This window comes from Salvelinus namaycush, chromosome 5 (assembly GCF_016432855.1).
Source record: "Salvelinus namaycush isolate Seneca chromosome 5, SaNama_1.0, whole genome shotgun sequence".
Classification (NCBI taxonomy): Eukaryota; Metazoa; Chordata; class Actinopteri; order Salmoniformes; family Salmonidae; genus Salvelinus; species Salvelinus namaycush.
The window spans coordinates 58,588,272-58,610,638 of NC_052311.1; the positions used below are offsets into that span (position 1 = coordinate 58,588,272).

Consider the following 22,367-nt stretch of genomic DNA (forward strand, 5'->3'; position numbering starts at 1 on the left):
TTGCCTTCTGGGTTTATTTTGTCAATGAGCTTTTATGATTATACTACTTCATGTAAGAAGAAATATCAGGACATTATCATCCTTCATGTTTCATTCAAGTTTCTTTCTCTCTTCCCAGGTCAACAACCAGTATGTGAACTTGCCATTTGATGTAGAAGATGGTCAACTGTCCATCTTCCGCAGTGGGTATTTCGGGGTGGTGAAGACCAAATTTGGCCTGACACTGAAGTTCAACTGGAACAGCCACGTCTCCCTAACCCTCCCCAGCTCCTACTCAGACCTCATAGGAGGGCTCTGCGGAAACTGGAATGGCCAACGGAACGACAATCTCCTCAAACCAGACAAGAGCCCTGCTAACACCCCGACAGTATTCGGGGACAGCTGGAAAGTGGGGAACGACCCTGGCTGCTCCAGCGACTGCGACGGCAAGAAGTGCCCCACCTGTGACCACAGCCTGATGCTTGATTACCAAACAGGGAAATATTGCGGCAGGATCACAGACAAAAACGGTCCGTTCAAGCACTGCCACGCCAAGGTGGACCCCAGAGAGTACTATGAGGACTGTGTGTTTGATATGTGTCTGTACCGTGGCCATGCCTCTGCCCTCTGTAACGCCCTCAGCACCTACACCACTGCCTGCCAGGATGCCCCTGCCAAGGTGGAACAGTGGAGGTCGGACAGCTTCTGTCGTAAGTAGTGCACAGACACACCTCATCAGATGTATATTTCAAAACAACTACTGTAACAATTTTGATCATTACTATAAGTCAGAAGTGATTTGTCTAGCGAACAGCTTCTGGTTCCAACATTAAATTCTATCATGTTTGACCTAATGTGTTGTAGCATCTTCCTGTAAGGCCAACAGCCACTATGAGGTGTGTGCCTCAGGCTGCCCCCAGACCTGCAGTGGCCTCGATGAGCCTGAGAGCTGTGAGAACTCCCTGTGCACTGAGGGATGTGTCTGTGACGAAGGGTTCATACTGAGCGACAGCGAGTGTGTGCTGCTGGCTGAATGTGGCTGCGTTCACCAAGGCCAGTACTACCAGATGGGCCAGGTGTTCTTCCCCAACGGCCAGTGCAAAGAGCGCTGTGTGTGTAACAAGAATGGAGATGTGGAGTGTAATGTAAAATTTGCCTGCGGTCCCAATGAGAAGTGCCAGGTCCAAGATGGGGTGCAGGCCTGTGTACCCATTAGCACGGGCACCTGCCATGTGAGCGGGGCCAGGAGATTCCACTCGTTCGATGGCAGCTGCTTCAGCCTACACGGGGACTGTGTGTACAAAATGTCAGAGGTTGTGGAGAAAGACGGATCGATGGCTCCATTTGTTGTGTCAGTGCAGCAGTTGACCAAAATGGATGATGCAATAGTCACCAGGAGGGTTGACATACAGGCCTACAAATACAAGATATCTATGTCTCCCAAAGTTATATGGGAAATAATGGTAGTTTTCTGTCTTGATCTATTCATTTCAGTATTAAAAAGCAACACTTGATTATAAAACTGATGTTTTCAATCTTTTCTCCTTTCACAGGTGGATGACGTTACAGCAAATCTCCCACTGTCACTCGGAGATGGAAAGGTCAGGGCCTACCAGAACGGCATTAACATTGTCGTGGTAACAGACTTTGGCTTGATGGTGACCTACGACACAGTTGCTGGCGCCATCATACATCTTCCATCCACTTACAAAGGTGTTACCGGTGGTCTCTGTGGGAACTATAATGACAAGAAGGAGGATGACTTCCTGCTGCCCAGTGGGCTGCAGGAGCCGTCTGTGGAGAAGTTTGCAGCAGGGTGGTTGGTGGTTCAGGAAGGGGTCAAATGTCAGACAGGATGTGACGGTGGCTTGAAGTGTCCTCCCACCAGTGGACCCCCACCGGCTTGTAGCATCATAAAGTCAACCAAGGGTCCATTTGCCCAATGCCATGCTGTTGTGCCACCACAAGAGCACTTTGAGGAGTGCATGAAGGAGGGAGAGGGTGGGGATGCCCTGTGCCGCCACTTACAAACATATGTGACTTTCTGTCAGGAATCCAGTGGCCTTGTCAGCAGCTGGAGATCCGACCAGTTTTGTCGTGAGTGAATTTTGATATTTAAAGTTAATCTACCTTATCCTGGTTTATCTTAGTGTGCAATATTTCTCTGACCTAATGCTCTGCTGAAAAACAATTGAAGCTGAAGCTGATTTAAGTTTTTTGATAACATGCATCTCCTCCCATTTCCATCTGTCCTCTAGCTCTGACGTGTCCAGCTAACAGTCACTATGAGTTGTGTGCCGACACCTGTTCTTCTACCTGTGACTCTCTCAGTGAGTCTCCAAAATGCCCACTATGCCAGGAGGGCTGCCAGTGTGACGATGGCTTTGTGTTTGATGGTGGCAAGTGTGTCCTACTGGAGAACTGTGGCTGTGTGGTTGATGGACACTATTACAAGGTGATTACTGGTTTATTGTGTATTGACAAATACATTGCCATATCATATATAAACAAATCTATGTTATCCTAAAGTGATTATTACAAATATAGGCCTATATCTGTTCTACGCTAAATGCAAATATAAAGTGGAAATAATATAATCAATCACTATCCTTGGTAAATATCTATTGTTTACAATCATCCAATGGTTACCACCATAGTATAAACACTCAATGATATCATTGACATGTTTTGCTGGTTTTCAGTCTGGCCAGTCTGTGGTCCTGGGCAACTGTTCTGAGACCTGCAGCTGTGCCGCAGGAGTGTTCACCTGCAAGAACTCCCAGTGCAAAGAGGGCCAGAAATGTGGGATGAAGAATGGAGTCATGGACTGCTACAGCACAGGTAAAAAAATAAATAAATAATAATTAAACCAAACAGATATGGCTTTGTGTTAGTACATTTGGATGTAGAATTATGGACTTTGTTGATGTTCTATTTTGATATTACTATGAGCAAGATATGTTAACATCTCTAATGCACATTTTGTCAGACCCCTGTGAGGACACTGAGTGCCGTGAGAAAGAAAACTGTGTGGTGATGAACAATAAGGCGGTATGTGTGGCCCAGTCCAAGGCCACCTGCAGGGCTGTGGGTGACCCCCACTACCTCACCTTTGATGGGGAGCGGTTTGACTTCCAGGGCACCTGCTCTTACGTCATGGCCACGGTTGTTAAATCTGAACCTGGTCTCACCCCGTTCACTGTCCTGACCAAGAACAACCACAGAGGGAACAAGAGGGTGTCTTTCGTGAGGAAAGTCTCAGTCACGGTCTATGGGCTGACTGTTGTGATCAGCACGCATAAAGGGAAGGTTGAGGTAAGTAACAAGAGACCAGAGGGAAATGATCAGAGTTGGGGTCGGTTCCATGGTAAATTTGGTCAATCCAGGAGGTGAACTGAGTGGTTTTTCCATATGCTTATTGATCTTTTCTTAGGTGAATGGTGAGAATGTCTACCTGCCTGTGACCCTAGCCGGGGGAAACCTAACGGTGGTGTATAGTGGCAGCTATGCTGTTCTGAAGACAAACTTTGGCCTGAAGGTTATGTACGACTGGAACATGAAGTTCTACATCACTGTCCCCAGCAGCTACTTCCGCACCCTGGGTGGGCTCTGTGGGAACTACAACGGGGATCACAACGACGAGTTCACTAACCCCAAAGGTAACAAGGAACCCACAGTGGTGAAGTTTGCCCAGAGCTGGAGAACTGAAGATGGCGACTTGTTCTGTCATGATGACTGCCAAGGGGAATGTCCTAGCTGCACTCCGACTCTCCAACAGAAATACAAGGGAGAGAAGTTATGTGGTCTCTTGGCCAAAAAAGATGGCCCATTTGCAAGCTGCCACAAGGTCCTGGACCCAGGCGTGTTCATGGACAACTGTGTGTATGACGTCTGCATCAATAAAGGCATCTACCAGTTCCTCTGTGAGAACATCAAAAGCTACAATGATGCCTGCTTGGCTGAGGGGGTCAAAATTAGCCCTGAGTGGAGGACAATCACTGGATGCCGTGAGTTTCTTTCTTTCCAGACATTTCATAAAGATTTTTAGATTGCACTTTTCACTATTATTTACATATATTTTCTAATTTCACATTTGCAGCACTGGAATGTCCATCAAACAGCTATTACGAGGCGTGTGGCACAGCTTGCCCTGCCTCTTGTTCAGATCTAGATGCCGAAGCAAAGTGCAAGGAACCCTGTGTGGAGACCTGTCAATGCAACAAGGGCTTTGTCCTCAGTGGAGACAAATGCATCTCCAAGGAGAGCTGTGGCTGCTCTTATGAAGGACGATACTACCCGTCAGGAATGAAGTTCTGGGAAGATGACAAATGCACAAAGCAGTGTGAATGCAATCCAGGAACAGCCAAGGTTGAATGCAAAGCAACAGCATGCAAGAAATCAGAGGTGTGTGGCCTGCAGAGTGGTAAGAGAGATTGCTACCCAACATCGTATGCCACCTGCCAAGGTTCAGGCGACCCCCACTACCGCACGTTTGATGGCAAGAGGTTTGACTTCCAGGGAACGTGTACTTACGTTCTCTCCAAATTGGTCAGCAAAGACGACAGATCTCTGACACATTTTGAGGTGCTTGTAAAGAATCAGAATAGGGGGAGGAACACGGCAGTGTCTTACACAAAGACAGTCACCATCACTGTCTTCAAAAACATCATCATCATGAGTAGGGACAACCCTGGCAAAGTATTGGTAAGCTACCTTAAAATGTTATCCATTCCAAATGAATGACATAATTGCCTTCTGGGTTTATTTTGTCAATGAGCTTTTATGATTATACTACTTAATGTAAGAAGAAATATCAGGACATTATCATCCTTCATGTTTCATTCAAGTTTCTTTCTCTCTTCCCAGGTCAACAACCAGTATGTGAACTTGCCATTTGATGTAGAAGATGGTCAACTGTCCATCTTCCGCAGTGGGTATTTCGGGGTGGTGAAGACCAAATTTGGCCTGACACTGAAGTTCAACTGGAACAGCCACGTCTCCCTAACCCTCCCCAGCTCCTACTCAGACCTCATCGGAGGGCTCTGCGGAAACTGGAATGGCCAACGGAACGACAATCTCCTCAAACCAGACAAGAGCCCTGCTAACACCCCGACAGTATTCGGGGACAGCTGGAAAGTGGGGAACGACCCTGGCTGCTCCAGCGACTGCGACGGCAAGAAGTGCCCCACCTGTGACCACAGCCTGATGCTTGATTACCAAACAGGGAAATATTGCGGCAGGATCACAGAAAAAAAAGGTCCGTTCAAGCACTGCCACGCCAAGGTGGACCCCAGAGAGTACTATGAGGACTGTGTGTTTGATATGTGTCTGTATCGTGGCCATGCCTCTGCCCTCTGTAACGCCCTCAGCACCTACACCACTGCCTGCCAGGATGCCCCTGCCAAGGTGGAACAGTGGAGGTCGGACAGCTTCTGTCGTAAGTAGTGCACAGACACACCTCATCAGATGTATATTTCAAAACAACTACTGTAACAATTTTGATCATTACTATAAGTCAGAAGTGATTTGTCTAGCGAACAGCTTCTGGTTCCAACATTAAATTCTATCATGTTTGACCTAATGTGTTGTAGCATCTTCCTGTAAGGCCAACAGCCACTATGAGGTGTGTGCCTCAGGCTGCCCCCAGACCTGCAGTGGCCTCGATGAGCCTGAGAGCTGTGAGAACTCCCTGTGCACTGAGGGATGTGTCTGTGACGAAGGGTTCATACTGAGCGACAGCGAGTGTGTGCTGCTGGCTGAATGTGGCTGCGTTCACCAAGGCCAGTACTACCAGATGGGCCAGGTGTTCTTCCCCAACGGCCAGTGCAAAGAGCGCTGTGTGTGTAACAAGAATGGAGATGTGGAGTGTAATGTAAAATTTGCCTGCGGTCCCAATGAGAAGTGCCAGGTCCAAGATGGGGTGCAAGCCTGTGTACCCATTAGCACGGGCACCTGCCATGTGAGCGGGGCCAGGAGATTCCACTCGTTCGATGGCAGCTGCTTCAGCCTACACGGGGACTGTGTGTACAAAATGTCAGAGGTTGTGGAGAAAGACGGATCGATGGCTCCATTTGTTGTGTCAGTGCAGCAGTTGACCAAAATGGATGATGCAATGGTCACCAGGAGGGTTGACATACAGGCCTACAAATACAAGATATCTATGTCTCCCAAAGTTATATGGGAAATAATGGTAGTTTTCTGTCTTGATCTATTCATTTCAGTATTAAAAAGCAACACTTGATTAGAAAACTGATGTTTTCAATCTTTTCTCCTTTCACAGGTGGATGACGTAACAGCAAATCTCCCACTGTCACTCGGAGATGGAAAGGTCAGGGCCTTCCAGAACGGCATTAACATTGTCGTGGTAACAGACTTTGGCTTGATGGTGACCTACGACACAGTTGCTGGCGCCATCATACATCTTCCATCCACTTACAAAGGTGTTACCGGTGGTCTCTGTGGGAACTATAATGACAAGAAGGAGGATGACTTCCTGCTGCCCAGTGGGCTGCAGGAGCCGTCTGTGGAGAAGTTTGCAGCAGGGTGGTTGGTGGTTCAGGAAGGGGTCAAATGTCAGACAGGATGTGACGGTGGCTTGAAGTGTCCTCCCACCAGTGAATCCCCACCGGCTTGTAGCATCATAAAGTCAACCAAGGGTCCATTTGCCCAATGCCATGCTGTGGTGCCACCACAAGAGCACTTTGAGGAGTGCATGAAGGAGGGAGAGGGTGGGGATGCCCTGTGCCGCCACTTACAGACATATGTGACTTTCTGTCAGGAATCCGGTGGACTTGTCAGCAGCTGGAGATCTGACCAGTTTTGTCGTGAGTGAATTTTGATATTTAAAGTTAATTTACCTTATCCTGGTTTATCTTAGTGTGCAATATTTCTCTGACCTAATGGTCTGCTGAAAAACTATTGAAGCTGAAGCTGATTTAAGTTTTTTGATAACATGCATCTCCTCCCATTTCCATCTGTCCTCTAGCTCTGACGTGTCCAGCTAACAGTCACTATGAGTTGTGTGCCGACACCTGTTCTTCTACCTGTGACTCTCTCAGTGAGTCTCCAAAATGCCCACTATGCCAGGAGGGCTGCCAGTGTGACAACGGATTTGTGTTTGATGGTGGCAAGTGTGTCCTACTGGAGAACTGTGGCTGTGTGGTTGATGGACACTATTACAAGGTGATTACTGGTTTATTGTGTATTGACAAATACATTGCCATATCATATATAAACAAATCTATGTTATCCTAAAGTGATTATTACAAATATAGGCCTATATCTTTTCTACACTAAATGCAGATAATATTATCAGTCCCTATCCTTGGTAAATATTTATTGTTTACAATCATCCTATGGTTTCCACCATAGTGTAAACTCCATGATATAATTTACATGTGTTAGGTTCTAATTCCCAGAGTAAAAAAACTCTACGGACACTATGAATGCTTAACCAAGTTTATTTTGCCCAGAGGATCATATCAAGCTGCATTAGACAAAAGTTGTTTCAACCACCACAAGTCTATAAACTCCAATATAGGCACTCCTCCTTCTCTCCAATCCTTACATCGATTATTGTTCGACAAGAAGAGGAAGTAATGGGGTAATAAACCATAATTTCTCGCTGAAGGGGATCTGACCTGACCTCAACCCCTCATTTGCCTAATCCACAGATGTCCATCCGTATCCCCTATAGCAATCCTGTGACTTCCTCCCGTACACCCGACACATTCCAAAGCTCTCTCGCTCCTACAGATAACCATTACCTTCTGATGTAAAAACAAGTCTCTAGGATAGCAATGTTCCAAGATTAACCCAGAATCCAACAGATGTCTTGCTGGTTTTCAGTCTGGCCAGTCTGTGATGCTGGGCAACTGTTCTGAGACCTGCAGCTGTGCAGCAGGAGTGTTCACCTGCAAGAACTCCCAGTGCAAAGAGGGCCAGAAATGTGGGATGAAGAATGGAGTCATGGACTGCTACAGCACAGGTAAAAAATACATGAATAATAATTAAACCAAACAGATATGGCTTTATGTTAGTACATTTGGATGTAGAATGATGGACTTTGTTGATGTTCTATTTTGATATTACTATGAGCAAGATATGTTAACATTTCTAATGCACATGTTGTCAGACCCCTGTGAGGACACTGAGTGCCGTGAGAAAGAGAACTGTGTGGTGATGAACAATAAGGCGATATGTGTGGCCCAGTCCAAGGCCTACTGCTGGTTGTTCGGTGACCCTCACTACAGCACGTTCGATGGCCAGCCCTTCTCCTTCATGGGTACCTGCTCCTACATTCTGGTGAATACGACGGGCAAAGATCCCTCCCTGCCTCAGTTCAGCATCCAGACTAAGAACGAGCTGCGAGTCAACTCCAAAGGCTCCTTCCTCAAATCAGCCAACATAGACCTGAGTGGTCACAGGATCACCATTCTCACTGGCCAAAGAGGGACAGTGGAGGTGGGTGGCTTCCAGTTATATTTGATACAGATTTTCCATGATGAAGTTGAATGTAAGAATCTTCTATGCTCTTCATCCACTTTAAGTCCTCTTTAAATCCTCTTCTCTCTCTCTTGTCTCAGATTGATGGCATTAGGTCTGACCTCCCTGTGAGTTTGGAGTCTGGCAACATCCAAATCACAGAGTCTGGTATCCAAGGGACCATCCAGACAGATGTTGGCCTGAAGATCACTTTTGACTGGACCGCCTTCTTCATGGTGACCATCAGCAGCAGTTACTACGACAACCTCGGTGGCATTTGTGGCAACTACAATGGTAACAAAACAGATGACTTCACCACTCCCACAGGTGTGCTTTCGGCAAATACCACGGCGTGGGTGGCATCCTGGAGCATTGCTGACGGTGATCCATTCTGCTGGCATGTCTGTAACGGCAACTGCCCCACGTGCTCAGATGCAGACCGGGCACTTTACACTGGACCACAGTACTGTGGTTTGATGACAGATGGAGGGGGCCCATTTCACCAGTGTCATAAGAAAGTGCAGGTGAAGAAGTTTGCCTCAGACTGCCTCTATGATGTGTGTCTGAATGAGGGTCGTCAGGAGGTGTTGTGTGAGGCCTTGGCTAACTACGTGGCCGAATGTCAGCAGGCTGGGGTTGTAGTCTCACCGCTGTGGAGAAAGGCCTCCAACTGCCGTAAGTACTCAGCTAAAACAAAACATCACATTTATGAACTCAGACATTCCTAAATGTGTATAATGTGTATAATGAATTTGCAGAATGTTTTAGGACTACATTTGTGATGTTTGTTTTTTCTCAACTCGAACAGCCCTGGCTTGCCCATACCACAGCCACTATGAGCAATGTGGCACTGCCTGCCCTGCTACCTGTGCCATTCCCAATGTCCCCGAGATCTGTTCCAAAGTCTGTGTGGAGGGCTGCCAGTGCGATAAGGGTTACGTGCTCAGTGGTGAACACTGTGTCGTCAAGGAGTCAGGGTGTGGCTGTACATACAATGACCACTACTACCTGCCTGAAGAAACCTTCTGGGAGGGCAATACATGTCAGAGTAAGTGTTTGTGCTACGGAGCCACACAGCAGTTGGTGTGTATGCCTAGGAAGTGCAAGGCTAGTGAGCACTGTGCAGTGGTCAACGGGGTTCAGGACTGCTACCCCCTCAGCTTCAAGACCTGCTCAGCACAGGGGGACCCCCACTTCCGCACCTTTGATGGGAAGCGCTTCGACTTCCAGGGAAACTGTATCTACAAGCTGGCGGGGGTCTGCTCCAAAGATCCCGATCTGGAGAGCTTTGAGGTGACTCTGGAGAACAACAACAGGGGCAGCACCAGAGTCTCTTACGCCAAGGTGGTGACTGTCATTGTGTTGGGAAGTAGTTACACCATCACAGGTGATTATCACGGCAAAGTTCTGGTGAGTATTAAAGGTCCTATCTATTTTGTATAATATACTGTTTTGAAGAAAAAAAAACACTCTTACGGAATAGTATCCATTCCACTCTCTATTTTTACTGGACTGTATTTTAGGTGAACGATGTCCTGACGTCTCTGCCATACTACTCCAACAACACTGAGGTTCAGATCTACAGAAACAGACGTTTTGCTGTGCTGGAGACTCATTTCGGTCTCAAGGTCTCCTTCGACTGGTCCAGCGAGGTGAGGGTGAAGGTCCCGAGCACCTACCACAACGCCATCTGTGGTCTCTGTGGCAACCTCAATGACAACCCTGATGACGACCTGCTTCTGCCCAATGGGAAAAAGCCCATGAGTCCCAAGGAGTTTGGAAACAGTTACTGGGTAGCTGATGTACCGGGCTGCTCCCACGAGTGCAAAGATTGTGCCGTTGTAGACATCCCCCTTATAAAGCCCAAATATGTCAGCGCCTGTGATGTCATTGTGGATAAGGGTGGTCCCCTCAGAGACTGCAATGGTAGAGTGGACTCTGATGAGTACAAAGAAGACTGCATCTATGACATGATCCTCAACAACGGCCTACTGACGGCAGCCTGTGACATCATCACCAACTATGTGGAAGAGTGTCAGGAGAAAGGAGGGAAAATTGAGGCCTGGAGGAGTAAAGACTTCTGCCGTAAGTCCTCTGGTTTTCTAACACTACTCTTCAGGTTTATGATGAGTTGCAATTCATAAATTCTTTAAACAGGAATCGGACAGTAAAATAAGACTGCAAATTCGAAACCCTACATTTTAAATGAAATCCTGAAACTGTAAAATTGTAAATGATTCCACAGACCTTTCTTTCTCCCTGTGTGTTTTCAGACCTCCCCTGTCCAGAGAACAGTGTCTACAGCCTCTCGGCCTCCGGGTGCCCGGCCACATGCTACTCCATGACCTCCGCCCCAGGATGCACCACTCCTCCAGGGGAGGGCTGTCAATGCAAACCTGGTTTCCTGATGAGTGATGACAAGTGTGTCCACGTGAAGAACTGTGGCTGTCACCACAAGGGTCGCTACTTTGTGAACGGCGAGGTCTTCTATAAGGAGGAGAACTGCCACCACCGCTGCAGCTGTAACTCCGGCGAGATGGCCTGTGAGGTGGCGCCCTGCGGTCCAAAGACCACTTGTGCGGTGGTGAAGGGGGTCAGGGGCTGTTACATTATCAGTAGCAAAGATTCAAACAACCAGTCATGGATTGAAAAACTCCTTAACAAATATGGAAAACCTGTACATATCAAGTTTGGAGGCTAGAACATTTTAATTTTCAAATAAGATCTCATGGATCTAAAATATCCTTTAAAAACTTCCCTTTCATGTCCAGGTTGTAGGCTAAAGCATTTCAACATAAAATAGTAAAATTACCTTCAAATTACCTTCTGTATGTGATAACATATTCCCAACCATATACTGTTGTGAGGGATTATGAGTACTCATGCATGGAATTGTTATTGAACTCTGTATTCGTTATAATCCAAATATAATCCCATAATTGTGATCAGACTATCTCTGTATGCGTGTATCTCTGTCTATCCTTTACAACTTTCAAAAGTCTAATAATAAACATATAGCAGCAAAATGAGTCTGTGTCATCTGTTTATCCAGCATTTAGTAGTAATGGTGGAATTACTACAGTTTTGGTTTAATCAGATAACAGGTAACTCAAAACCTCTCAAGTAATTCATTCAAACAAAACTGTTGAGTATATTAATCTTGTCTATGCCATGCCATATTATATACTGCCTCTGCTCACTGGGCACAGATGTCAGTTCAACGTCTAGTTTTGAATTATTACTTGTGAGGTATTGAGTTGTCAACTGATGTGAATTCAACGTGAAATCAGCAACACGTGTCACCATGTTATTGGATTTTCGGTTAAAAGTTTGGTGAAAAAAAGACAATGACCTTACATTGATGACTTTTTTGCAAATTCAATCAGTTTTTCACATTGATTCAATGTCATAATATAGATTTTTGGGGGTTGAAATTACTTGGAAACAACGTTGATTCAACCAGTTTTTGCCCAGTGGGTGTTATTGCAAAATAACACAAATCAGTTTGGTGGTTTGGCTATGGTATTGTTGTGGCTATTGGAATTTCTTTCTCTCCAAACAGCAGAAGTTTGACAGTAATTTCAGCTAAATAGATGTTTTATGTTGACATCAGTACTCCTCCACAAACGGACACTGCTGGTCAGATAGTACAAACTGCTCTGCTGTGTGTTATGTTCTTGGATCAAAGATTGTATTGATTATATATTTTCTGGAATACAACTCTCTTTCCTACAGGGCTAAAGCTGCTATGCACTGTCGTGGAAAATTTCAAGATTATGTTATAATGCTTGTAAGATTATGTTATAATGCTTGTATTACATTATAATGGTTGTTTTATTCGACAGAATAGAGTATTCTGTTAACTATTGTGTGTGTGCGTGTTCCACTGAGGATGGGCCTCTATGAGATAGCACTGACAGAGGATATTTACGATGTCTTTGGGTGATAAAACCTAAAGAGCATTCCAGATTGGATGAGGTAATGGTTCTGTCACGAATCCCGCTTCCTGAGTCTGTTTTTGCCTGTGTTCTGTCCTGGAGTGTTTTTTCTAGTTGGAAGATCTCTGAGTACCCGCACCTGTATCCCATCAGCTATCTGCACACCTGGTCCTGATCATCACCCCTCCACTTCATAAGCGCTGACCTGACATCCATTCACTGCCGGATCATTAGCCATGAACAGTATGTTGTGCCAGCGTATCAGCCTCCAGTTTGATAGAGTTTGTTTTGTTGTTTTGTACGTCTTGCTTGCCTTGAACTTACCTCCGTTTGTTCTGTCTACAGTCATTCACCAGGAACACTCACCCCATTCCTGCCTGGTCGTCGGTGGCTTCTGTTACTCCCTTGGATCTGCCTATTCACTCCCATCAACTCACCTCCACTGCCCGCTCCGCCACCTGGATCTTTCTACCACTACGTTTAAACTTGTAAATAAATACTCACCTTCGTCCTACTCTCCTTGTCCTAGTCTGCTTCTGGGTTCAATTGTAGAAGAAGCGTGACAGAACGATCCGGCCAAACATGAACCCAGCGGACCTGGACTCCGTTTGCCATGCCATTTCCAATCAGGAGAAGATATTGGGACAACACAGTACGGCGCTACAGGAGTTAGCGTTTTCGGTTCAGAACTTCTCTGCTAGTCTGACGAGTATCCAGGCTCGGCTCAGTTTGCCGGCGGATCATCCACCACCTGCTTCACCCCTCTCACCTGCCGCTCCTGGAGCTGTTTCCTTCCGTGAGCCCAATGTTCCGACGCCTGATAAATACGAAGGGGATTTGGGAGGATGCCGTTCATTTCTTATGCAGTGTGGTTTAGTTTTTGATCTGCAGCCCTACTCTTACGCCACAGATAAGGCTAGGATAGCTTTTGTTATTGAACTGCTGCGTGGTAGAGCTCTGGAATGGGCTTCAGCTGTTTGGGAACAACAGGACACCTGCATGGCGTCATACCAGGAGTTCACGGCAGAGATGAGAAAGCTTTTTGACCATCCAGTCCGAGGTAAGGACGCAGATAAGCGTTTGTTCTCTCTTCGCCAAGGAGCTCGTCGCGTGGCAGACTTTGTGATTGAGTTCCGGACATTGGCTGTGGAGAGTGGGTGGAATGAGGAGTCACTACAAGCGGCTTTTTACCAGGGGTTGTCGGAGCAACTCAAGGAGGAGCTGATCTCCTATCCAGAGCCTAGTGACCTGGACAGTTTGGTCAAATTATCTATTCGGGTGGATAATAGAGTCCGAGAGAGAAGGAGGGAGAAGCAGTGGGGTCCGTCCAATCAATCAGCTACTCGGTTACCATTCGGGTCAGGAGGTGGACCGGAACGTGTGGATCATTATTCTCCACACGGGATTAGTGGAGGTGTCTTGCCGCCAGATCCTGAACCCATGCAAGTGGGGCGGTACCGGTTAACTAAGGATGAGCGCCAACGTAGACGTGAGACCAACAGCTGCCTCTAATGTGGTAGCTCGGGACATTACATCTCCGCTTGTCCTCAGCGTCCGTTAAACTGCCCGGCTCGCTAAGTGTGGGAGGACTTTTAGCGAGCCAGTTTCAACCTTCCAAGAACCCTGTCAGACCCCGTTTTCCTGCGACCCTCATGAATAAGAATCAGAGTTTAGCGATGAACGCTTTTATCGATTCAGGTGCCGATGGCAGCTTTATTGATGCCGACTTGGTGGAACAGCTGGGGCTTTCCAAGGAACAATTACCGGAAGCCATTGAAGCAACCACTCTGAACGGCAGTAGTTTGGCACGGATCACTACGAGGACTGAACCGGTTAAGATGTTGTTGTCGGGGAATCATTCAGAGGTTATTTCTTTTTTCATTTTGCCTTCGCCCCATGTTCCTCTGGTTCTTGGTTACCCCTGGCTGAGAGAACACAATCCCTCGTTTGATTGGGTGACGGGTAAGGTAACTAGTTGGAGCATTGAGTGTCATGCTAACTGCCTTAGGACTGCCTGTTCTCATGCTGTTCTCAGTCAGGTCAGTGAGTCTGCTCCCCCTGATTTGTCCCTGGTTCCAGAAACATATCACGATTTGGGTGAAGTGTTCAGTAAGCAGAAGGCTCTGTCACTTCCTCCCCACCGACCTGGGTCGAAGAACGGCAAGGCGGACGCCTTGTCCCAGATGTTCTCCAAGACGGAGGAGAGTGGGGTCAAGACTGAGACGATTCTTCCCCAGAACTTTGTCGTGGGAGCCGTTACATGGAGGATTGAGGAGGATGTGATGGCGGCCCTTCGGACGCAGCCCGGCCCCGGTAACGGTCCACCCGGTCGGTTGTTCGTGCCTGAGTCGGTCCGTCCTGCTGTCCTTCAGTGGTTCCACGCCAGCAAGATAGCTTGTCACCCTGGCGTTGCTCGGACTATGGCGCTACTGCGCAGACGATTTTGGTGGCCTGCCATGGGAAAAGATACCCGGAGGTTTGTTGCCGCTTGTCCTGTTTGTGCGCAGAATAAGAGTACCAATCGGCCCAGCTCTGGACTTCTTCACCCCCTACCTATTCCCCGGCGACCTTGGTCGCATCTGGCTCTGGAATTGGTCACGGGGTTGCCTCCTTCTCCTCGTCCTTCTCCTCGTCCTCCTCCTCGGATGATCGGAGGTGGTCCTGCCTACACGGTGCGCCGCATCATGGACTCCAGACGGCGGGGTCAAGGATTCCAGTATCTCGTGGATTGGGAAGGATATGGTCCTGAGGAGAGGAGTTGGATTCCTCGGCATCAGATCGTTGATGCTGACCTGCTTCGTGACTTCTACCGCCTCCACCCTGGCGCTCCGGGTAGTACGCCCGGTGGCGTTCGTCGGAGGGGGGGTACTGTCACAAATCCCGCTTCCTGAGTCTGTTTTTGCCTGTGTTCTGTCCTGGAGTGTTTTTTCCGGTGTCCTGGAACGCACCCTGTCTGGTTGCCGGGCGACGTAGCTAGTTGGAAGATCTCTGAGTACCCGCACCTGTATCCCATCAGCTATCTGCACACCTGGTCCTGATCATCACCCCTCCACTTCATAAGCACTGACCTGACATCCATTCACTGCCGGATCATTAGCCATGAACAGTATGTTGTGCCAGCGTATCAGCCTCCAGTTTGATAGAGTTTGTTTTGTTGTTTTGTACGTCTTGCTTGCCTTGAACTTACCTCCGTTTGTTCTGTCTACAGTCATTCACCAGGAACACTCACCCCATTCCTGCCTGGTCGTCGGTGGCTTCTGTTACTCCCTTGGATCTGCCTATTCACTCCCATCAACTCACCTCCACTGCCCGCTCCGCCACCTGGATCTTTCTACCACTACGTTTAAACTTGTAAATAAATACTCACCTTCGTCCTACTCTCCTTGTCCTAGTCTGCTTCTGGGTTCAATTGTAGAAGAAGCGTGACAGGTTCTGTGCTATGAAGTACCAGGAACGAGATTAGAACCTCGTTTTATGGACCAAACTGAGCGATAATTTATAGTGAATGTTATCTGGCTAAGGGATACTCCTTTCTCAATTATAAATTCCCTTTGTGAAGAGTTCCTAAGATCTGTGGTTTGTCATGTAGGTTGAGAGGGGTGTATCTTGGTGATAAAAGATCTTTGTAATTTTCTGTAGTCACTTCCAATGGTTCATTAGAAATGGTCCATCATTGAAAGTCAAATTGCTTCTGCAAAGCTCTTATTATTAAAGATGTAGTTTAAGTATAACTCTGACTGGTGTGTGAAGTTTGTAACTCTCCTCATTTGGTAAAGCAGAAATAAGCCACCACAGCACTGTCAATACATTCTACAGTTAACGCTACTCTCCCTGCCATGTACGTTTTATCTTTGTTTCAGTTAATTATATATGTTTTTTCTCATCACAAGGACAATGATGTTTTCAATCGCTGTTTTCAGGCACACTGGCCCAGACCTGGTCTGTTTGGTACCGTGACAGGGACAGGACTACCGTTATCTGTGCATCAAAAGGCTCATCAGTGGTATTGGACTGTATATACAGCTACCCAGCTACCCAGCTAGTTAGAAGAAAGATATGGTTCACTCCGAGAGGCGATACAAAACTAGACGGCTCACAGCAAGGAGATGGAGTGTATAACACATCTGGACTGATTAAGACAAGATACAGAGTTTTATGACCAAGACAATAACTGCACACTGAAACTCTGAAGATGACAGTGGCAGATTTTTCTCCAGATTTGAGTCAAATACAAGTAATCACGCTCCTCAGGGATTTACAGGATCATTGGGTGTGGACCTGAAAATATCAGGTAAATCTAGATTTTATGTACATGTCATCATACCAAACAATTAAGGTATTACCTATTGTAGGGTGGCCAGTTATTAACCCTTCAACATGTCCTATATTTGTTATACATGTTTCTTCTTCATGTCAGTCTTATCCCTAAAGTTAAATGAAAATGGACCTGTTAAAGAGAGAGACAATGTCTCCCTGGCCTGTACCTCCACCTGTAAACCTCCTCAAATGGAGTTCCTCTGGTTTAAAACAGGGATGAAAACTGCTGAGGGCCCAAAAAGGTGACACTTTTTTTTCCTTCACTGAAACACGCAAAACATCCCTGCTAGGGGGAAATGCAGGTTTTAACTAATTAAACAACAAAGAATATGATCTGCATGACCAGTCTCTGTGTGTAAAATAAAAAGTGGTTAATGTGAACCTAACACAGCTAAAAAATGTAAAGAAAGCAATCCAATGTTATTTGTTGCCTAGACTTTACTGCAAATGACACTCAAGTCTTGAGAAAAAAACAATACACTAATATTGCAGTTAGCCATGACAGCCTTTATAATAGAATGCTTGTGACCACACACATAAATATTGCACTTGGAAAAAAACCATCTTAAAACTTCTTATGGCTGCAATCCCGTTAACGGGATGATATGACAACAGCCAGTGAAAGTGCAGGGCGCCAAATTCAAACAACAGAAATATCATAATTAAAATTCCTCAAACATACATGTATCTTATACCATTTTAAAGGTAATCTTGTTGTTAATCCCACCAAAGTGTCCGATTTCAAATAAGCTTTACAGCGAAAGCACCACAAACGATTATGTTAGGTCACCACAAAATCACAGCCATTTTTCCAGCCAAAGACAGGAGTCACAAAAAGCAGAAATAGAGATAAAATGAATCACTAACCTTTGATGATCTTCTTCAGATGACACTCATAGGACTTCATGTTACACAATACATATATGTTTTGTTCGATTAAATTCATATTTACATCCAAAAACCTCAGTTTAAATTGGCACCATGTTCAGAAATGCCTCCAAAATATCCTGAGAAATTGCAGAGAGCCACGTCAAATAACATAAATACTCATCATAAACTTTGATTAAAGATACATGTTTTACATAGAATTAAAGATACACTTGTTCTTAATGCAACCGCTGTGTCAAATTTCTATTTTTTTTATGGCAAAAGCATAATATTCAATAATCTGAGAACAGCGTTCAGCCACAAAAGTAAGCCATACAGTTACCCGCCAAATTGTGCAGTCAACAAAACTCATAAAAAGCATTATAAATCTTCACTTACCTTTGCTGATCTTCGTCGGAATGCACTCCCAGGACTCCCACTTCCACAAGAAATGTTCGTTTTGTTTGGTAATGTCCATCATTTATGTCCAAGTAGCTACTTTTGTCAGCGCGTTTAGTACACATATCCAAACGCTTGTGCAGGTACAGGCGAACGTCGAATGAAAACTTCCAAAAGTTATATTACAGGTCGAATAAACTTGTCAAACTAAGTATAGAATCAATCTTTAGGATGTTGTTATCATAAATATTCAATAATGTTCCAACCGGAGAATTCCTTTGTGTCTATAGAAGTAATGGAACGCAAGTCGATATCATGTGGAATGCGTGTGACCAGGACCTGGCTCTCTGCCAGACCACTGACTCAAACAGCTCCCATCCGGCTCAACATCACAGTAGAAGCTTCATTCAACGTTCTACAGACTGTTGACAGCTAGTGGAAGCCATAGGAAGTGCAAACAGATCCATATCCTACAGTGTTTTCAATTGGCGATGAGTTGAAAATCGACCAACCTCAGATTTCTCACTTCCTGGTTGGATTTCTTCTCAGGTTGTTGCCTGCCATATGAGTTCTGTTATACTCACAGACATAATTCAAACAGTTTTATAAACTTCAGAGGGTTTTCTATCCAATACTAATAATAATATGCATATATTAGCAACTATGACTGAGGAGCAGGCCGTTTACTCTGGGCACCTTTCATCCAAGTTACTCAATACTGCCCCTGCAGCCATAAGAAGTTAAAGTAGAAATAGAATGAAACAAACAGGCATTCTATTTTTGCTCTATTATAGTGGCCACTATAGACATCGATCAAGTGCACAAGGCTACATGTGTGCAAAAATAACCCCTCACACACACACACACACACACACACACACACACACACACACACACACACACACACACACACACACACACACACACACACACACACACACACACACACACACACACACACACACACGTGTTACTGTCAAGTTAAACACAACAAAAACAATATCTTTGGGCTACACTGCACATTATTACATTGTACACGTTCTGCCTGTGGACATCTGTTCTACAATGTGCCAGTAAAGTGAGAAAGAGGGAAAGTATGTGGTGTTCCTTTCACCTTCATAGTGGCATCCAGTTTAAGCCAGGCCCAGCTCCAGCTCCACTTGATCCCTGAATCCACTTGTTTAACAAGCAATGCCTCATTTTCACCTAATTCTCTCATTCTAAAAATGTACCACATACTGTAGAGGGAAAACATTAGTTAACAGATAGTAGTTAGTTCATTAGCTAGTTAACATTTCACACAGATTGCCAGGGTCCCGTAAGCAAACTCATGTGTTATAATTTACGGAACGACAAGGAGTCGTTTACCAGTTAATAGTATAGCGAATTGGTTAGGTTACTAATGTTAGCTCATCTGATGTTGTATCGTTAGCTAGCTAACGTTAGCTGTCTGACTTTATTAGCAAGCTAATTGTCACACCATAAACTCAATTATTTGATCAGAGAAGTTGGCTAATGTTGCTCAACATTTCTCTGGCTAGCTAACGGAGAATTCAATCCAGCTAGCAAGATACTTAACAGTGCTAATATTTGTTCCACCACACTTTCTCCCTCACCACAAACTTTGCAAATGCCAGTAGTTTTTCAGTTACAGCTCATGAAGTACGCTTCATCACCTTCTCACCCCCTTCTCCGTGGTCAGGCTTCTCACCTAACGTTACCTCTTCGTTATCGTTCAGGGGACACGCTGCTGTTACTGGCAAGCAGAGCGCGCGTTGATGCTGTAACTAGTACATTGGTTGTCTCTTCTTTCTTCAGTCGCATGCTGCATTCTGTTGTTATGTAAACGATTGACTGAGCCTTGGATACAGCCAGTATTGCTCCAAATGTGCGTCACTCGTTTGCTTACAGCCAGTAGTGATCCAACCCCCCCAAACTTTTCTCATCGAATCTACACGAATCACATAGGTCACCTATTTTGGATTCAAAACGGCAAATTTCGCCAAAAAGTGACTAGTTTGCATCCCTGGTTTAAAGATGGCCACCCACTCCCTGGTGGGCAGTATCCCCTAGGTCCACTTTCCTCTAATGACACTGGGTGCTACTCCTGTGGTCTGGGGCAAGGCATGTCTACAACAATACTGCTGGATGTGAGATGTAAGTCAGCAATATTTTTCAGTAGTCAGCTATCTTCAAGTTGTTGTTTTCTCTTCTCAGTGGCCAATGTACATCTGAGATGGCTTTGTTGTTTCATTGTCTGTATTAATGTATAAATGCAGTACTACTAACATACAATCAAATTAATACACACAGACCAATGTTGTTTTCTGTACGTCTGCTACCAGATGCTCCAACGGACGTTTCTGTTCAGGTCACCCCGAGCCCCGAGGTAGTGAAAGGCAGTCGTCTGACTCTGACCTGCAACAATAACGCCAACCCTGCAGCAGAGACCTACACCTGGTTTCAGAGGACAGGAACGCTAACTTCACTAAGATTAGGGATGGGGAAAGAACACACCTTCAAAGAAATAGATTCTGATGACAGTGGACTGTACTTCTGTTTGGCCCAGAATGCCCTTGGATCACAGAACTTTACAGAACTGGAGTTGAAAGTTAAAGGTACTGCAACACTTCTGCACTTCTTGTATGTCACGCTGTTGTGATGTCTGCCCTGTGTATCTCAACAAAACAATGGCAGACAGGGATATGAAGTTACAGTATATGATGTTGCATGTCATCTGTGGAATATTTTGGAGTAAATATTTTATATTCAAAACCATGGTCTGATCAGTTTTAATTGTGTATTTTCTCTTTCTCTTGTGTTCCAGAATCAGCCCATTTAATGGTGGTCCTGGCAGCATTGGAGGCTCTCTTCCTTGTCACAGCAGGGATTGTGGTGCTCTACATTTACATAAAAAGGTGAGTGGTTTGAAAATGTCTTATAAAGAACTAAACATATATTATAGTGCACCGAAGGGCCCTCTCTCCCCTATCTTATTTAGAAATGTACAGAATTATATTTGCCCCATTCCTCTCCGTCTTTAGCTGTGTATACAAATGAAAATACACTGTCTACAGGCTTGATGTCGTAATCATGTCACAACTGAGACTTACACAACTTCTTTATTTCCAAATGTTCTTTCAAAAGATATACCATACTGGCATCGACAACCACCAACTGTTGGTTTGGTTGGCCCACAGTGGAAAGTTACTGAGAAGCATGACAGGCTATTTAGTATGGCTGAATTCTCTCTTTGTTTTATCCTCCACAGACGGAATTGGAACAGGGCCGAGATGAAGCTTCCGACCAAACCAGTCCCCAGGTAGGTGTTCAGAGGAAAGTAAAGAACTAACAGTGGCCTTACTGTGGTTGTCTGCTTCTACAGCCCTTCACCAACACAGTCAATCTGCTCACTAGGCCCTGTTGTCTGAAAGGAAATGACTAAATCGGTAACTGTGGAGTGTCACTTCAAAGTGATGCAATGGGCTATATTGTCATTGTGAAACAAACCTTACACATGGCATTTATTGTTCTGTTTTTCTTAGAAAATTAAACCCAGCTCATATAAAAGTGAATGGTAAACGTGAAAATCAATCCCATTCAACTTTGAGTTAGTTAAAGTATGCCAATGAGTAGAAAGAGAGTCATTCTATGTCAGGGGCCAGTGCTCAGTATTTTGACTGTATTCTGACTGTTAGTTACAGAAAGCAACCTTGTCTAGACCAGAGGACATCTATGAAAACATGAGACGGTCAGCCAAGCCGATCACTGATCCTAATGACATGAACTACGCAGAGCTCAATATCAGGCCTGCTCCTTCACACAGGTAAATAACCACAGAGTGAGTGAGGCGCTCAAAGTAAATTCCACAAGTAAAATAATGTGTATCAAAACAATTGCATAATAACTTGCAAAAACATGTATCCAACAATTCAACAACAGGCTTACATTACGTAGTATCTGTAATATAGTAATAACTACTAGGTAAATACAAATATAGATGTACAGTGTACAATATACAAAATAAATAGTAAAAAAGTGGATAATTATACAAATACAAACATAAAATGATTACATGAGTACACAGGGTATGCCATTTAACAGATTATAAAAAAATAAGCATATCATATTGCTCTGTAATATAAAAGAGCTATGTATATTTCTCATGATTTCAACACTTGAAGAGATGTAATTTTGACACGTCGTTATTTCTTAATGAGATTATGCTGTATATTCAATGTGGAAATATGTTAATATGTTAGGATAAACTGTCCTTATCAAATAATGGTATGTCATTTACAGATTTCTTTGCAAATTAAAGTGAATATAGACTTCAATAAATAATGAGTTATGATTCAATGAATAAACTACGAAGGTCTCCCT

At 45.0% G+C, this 22,367-nt stretch overlaps 1 protein-coding gene across 1 annotated transcript in view; it reads left to right on the forward strand.

Moving 5' to 3' along the window:
* Nucleotides 1-21,310, forward strand: part of LOC120047213 (IgGFc-binding protein-like) — a 43,144-nt gene extending 21,834 nt beyond the window's left edge. Inside the window, exons 15-35 of the mRNA XM_038992744.1 lie at nucleotides 119-689; nucleotides 844-1,379; nucleotides 1,533-1,980; nucleotides 2,238-2,434; nucleotides 2,682-2,820; nucleotides 2,969-3,294; nucleotides 3,413-3,986; nucleotides 4,145-4,683; nucleotides 4,846-5,416; nucleotides 5,571-6,106; nucleotides 6,260-6,707; nucleotides 6,965-7,161; nucleotides 7,828-7,966; nucleotides 8,114-8,442; nucleotides 8,565-9,138; nucleotides 9,272-9,873; nucleotides 9,987-10,548; nucleotides 10,737-11,056; nucleotides 20,356-20,602; nucleotides 20,812-20,902; nucleotides 21,256-21,310. Coding sequence (XP_038848672.1) covers nucleotides 119-689; nucleotides 844-1,379; nucleotides 1,533-1,980; nucleotides 2,238-2,434; nucleotides 2,682-2,820; nucleotides 2,969-3,294; nucleotides 3,413-3,986; nucleotides 4,145-4,683; nucleotides 4,846-5,416; nucleotides 5,571-6,106; nucleotides 6,260-6,707; nucleotides 6,965-7,161; nucleotides 7,828-7,966; nucleotides 8,114-8,442; nucleotides 8,565-9,138; nucleotides 9,272-9,873; nucleotides 9,987-10,548; nucleotides 10,737-11,056; nucleotides 20,356-20,602; nucleotides 20,812-20,902; nucleotides 21,256-21,310 — 8,001 coding nt within the window. The remainder of the gene's footprint in view (nucleotides 1-118; nucleotides 690-843; nucleotides 1,380-1,532; nucleotides 1,981-2,237; nucleotides 2,435-2,681; nucleotides 2,821-2,968; nucleotides 3,295-3,412; nucleotides 3,987-4,144; nucleotides 4,684-4,845; nucleotides 5,417-5,570; nucleotides 6,107-6,259; nucleotides 6,708-6,964; nucleotides 7,162-7,827; nucleotides 7,967-8,113; nucleotides 8,443-8,564; nucleotides 9,139-9,271; nucleotides 9,874-9,986; nucleotides 10,549-10,736; nucleotides 11,057-20,355; nucleotides 20,603-20,811; nucleotides 20,903-21,255) is intronic.
* Nucleotides 21,311-22,367: the final 1,057 nt, after the last annotated feature.